The 1,952-nt window shown below is 34.3% G+C and overlaps 1 protein-coding gene across 1 annotated transcript in view; it reads left to right on the top strand.

The window, feature by feature from the left end:
- Positions 1–1,952, top strand: part of LOC111861517 (glyoxylate reductase/hydroxypyruvate reductase) — a 14,637-nt gene continuing 12,685 nt past the window's right edge. Inside the window, exons 1-2 of the mRNA XM_023846166.2 lie at positions 1–123; positions 262–546. Coding sequence (XP_023701934.1) covers positions 353–546 — 194 coding nt within the window. The 5' untranslated portion in view covers positions 1–123; positions 262–352. The remainder of the gene's footprint in view (positions 124–261; positions 547–1,952) is intronic.

Below are 1,952 nucleotides of genomic sequence, written 5' to 3'. Positions count from 1 at the left end.
TTGATCAGGATCAGTACGAACAGTAATCAGTACTCTACACAAGACGGTTTCGAGATGGATTATCAATTCCGATAGAGCTCTCACAGATTGTGTCAAAGTCGAAGTTACATTGCGACTGACAGCGTAACTGCTTTAAATGCCCTCGAATAGTATTAGATTAACAGCTAATTTGTTGGTTGTGTTGTGTGGTGAGGTTATGAAGCTGTGTTAAATATCAACTATCAGTTAGCTAGTATTTAATTTGTTTGCTTTTTGTTTAAGAACAAGCTGGCCCTTGAAGTTTATGGGAAAAATAAAGGAAGTCGTGCACTCAAAAGTTTTAGGGATTTTGCATTGACAGCTTACGATTTAAATGACTATTTTAGTAACGCACTGTAGACAGGTTAATGTGGCAAAAGTATGCCGGTTTCGTCAACACTTCAGACAAAGTGTGGATTTTATGTCGTGTAATTCATTAAAACTGTCTTCTTCAAATATGAGTAAACGGAAGGTTTTTGTAACTCGTCCAGATGTACCTGCGGCAGGCTTGAATATGTTAAAAGAGCGGTAGGTAATATATGTTATGTGATATTTGTTATAGTTTAAAAAAAGATAAATTTCTAATGCCGAATGAAGTATGAATTGCCGTATTCGTGTAGCGAAGTTAATTGTGAGGTATTAAAACGAACATAATATGACGCCTTATTATACAGGCCTACCGAATTGTGTGGCCAAGCTTGTTGTACCCTTTTTAACAAATACGTATTGTTCTTTTGGGCCCCTTGCTTTTTCTTCTCTACATAAATGATCTATCAAAAACCATCAATAATAAATCTAAACCAATTCTATTTGCAGATGACACTAGTATAATATTTAAGAACTCTAAAATTGAAGACTTTAAAAATGATATAAATTTTGTATTTGAAGCTTTAAATAGATGGTTCGAAGCCAATAAACTCTCACTAAATTTTGATAAAACCCATTACATACCATTCTTAACTAAAAACAGCCACCAAATTGATCTGGTCATCAGTTATGCCAACAAATTAATCTGTGAAGCACCTGACACAAGATTTCTTGGAATACATGTAGACAGTACACTGTCTTGGAAAATACATATAGAACAAACTATACCTAAATTAAGTGCAGCTTGCTATGCAATGAGATCGATTAAGCCCTTTATGCCGCAGGAAATACTGAAGATGGTTTACCATGCCTACTTTCATTCTATTATGAACTATGGATTAATATTCTGGGGGAACTCTTCACATAGTGTAACAATTTTTAAGGTACAAAAGAATATAATTAGAATCATTACAGGATGTAGAAGTAGAGACTCATGTAGAGATTTATTTAAGAAATTAAAAATTCTACCTCTTCAATCACAATACATCCTATCGCTTCTCTTTATTTGTTGTGTACAACAAAAATAAATTTGAGTTAAATTCCAATATCCATAACATGAATACTAGACAAAAATATAACTTCCATCTACCTTCATCAAACTTATCACTATATCAAAAAGAGTCTACTTTTCTGGCATAAAAGTGTACAATAGTCTCCCACAAAGTATCAAAAACTTGAGTAATGATGCTAAACATTTTAAATCAGAGCTAAAGAAATATCTGCTTGCTCATTCCTTCTACTCTGTAGACGAATACCTCAATGTAAATAGAGAATAATGTAGAATTAAGCTATATTAGTTTAAGATAAAATTACTTGTACCAGTAGGTATTGTTTTGACTTGTTCTGTNGAGGTCTACTTGAGGCCTCCGGCGGGTGCGAACAGATGGCCCCGGCTGCCCTACGTCTGTGTCTGACGCAGGTACTGCTGCCACTGTGATGTCAGTAGCCCAAGCTTTTGCCAGTTTCAACAGAAATGCTTTGTATTTCAAAGTAGAATTTTTGTTCACATTTTTGAAAACCATAAATGAATTGAAAAATGCACAGTTTATAAGCCACAGTGAGTGCAC

This window comes from Cryptotermes secundus, unplaced genomic scaffold (assembly GCF_002891405.2).
Source record: "Cryptotermes secundus unplaced genomic scaffold, Csec_1.0 scaffold991, whole genome shotgun sequence".
Lineage (NCBI taxonomy): Eukaryota > Metazoa > Arthropoda > Insecta > Blattodea > Kalotermitidae > Cryptotermes > Cryptotermes secundus.
The sequence above is the reverse complement of the archived record's forward strand: the minus strand, read 5'-3'. Positions and strand labels throughout refer to the sequence as shown.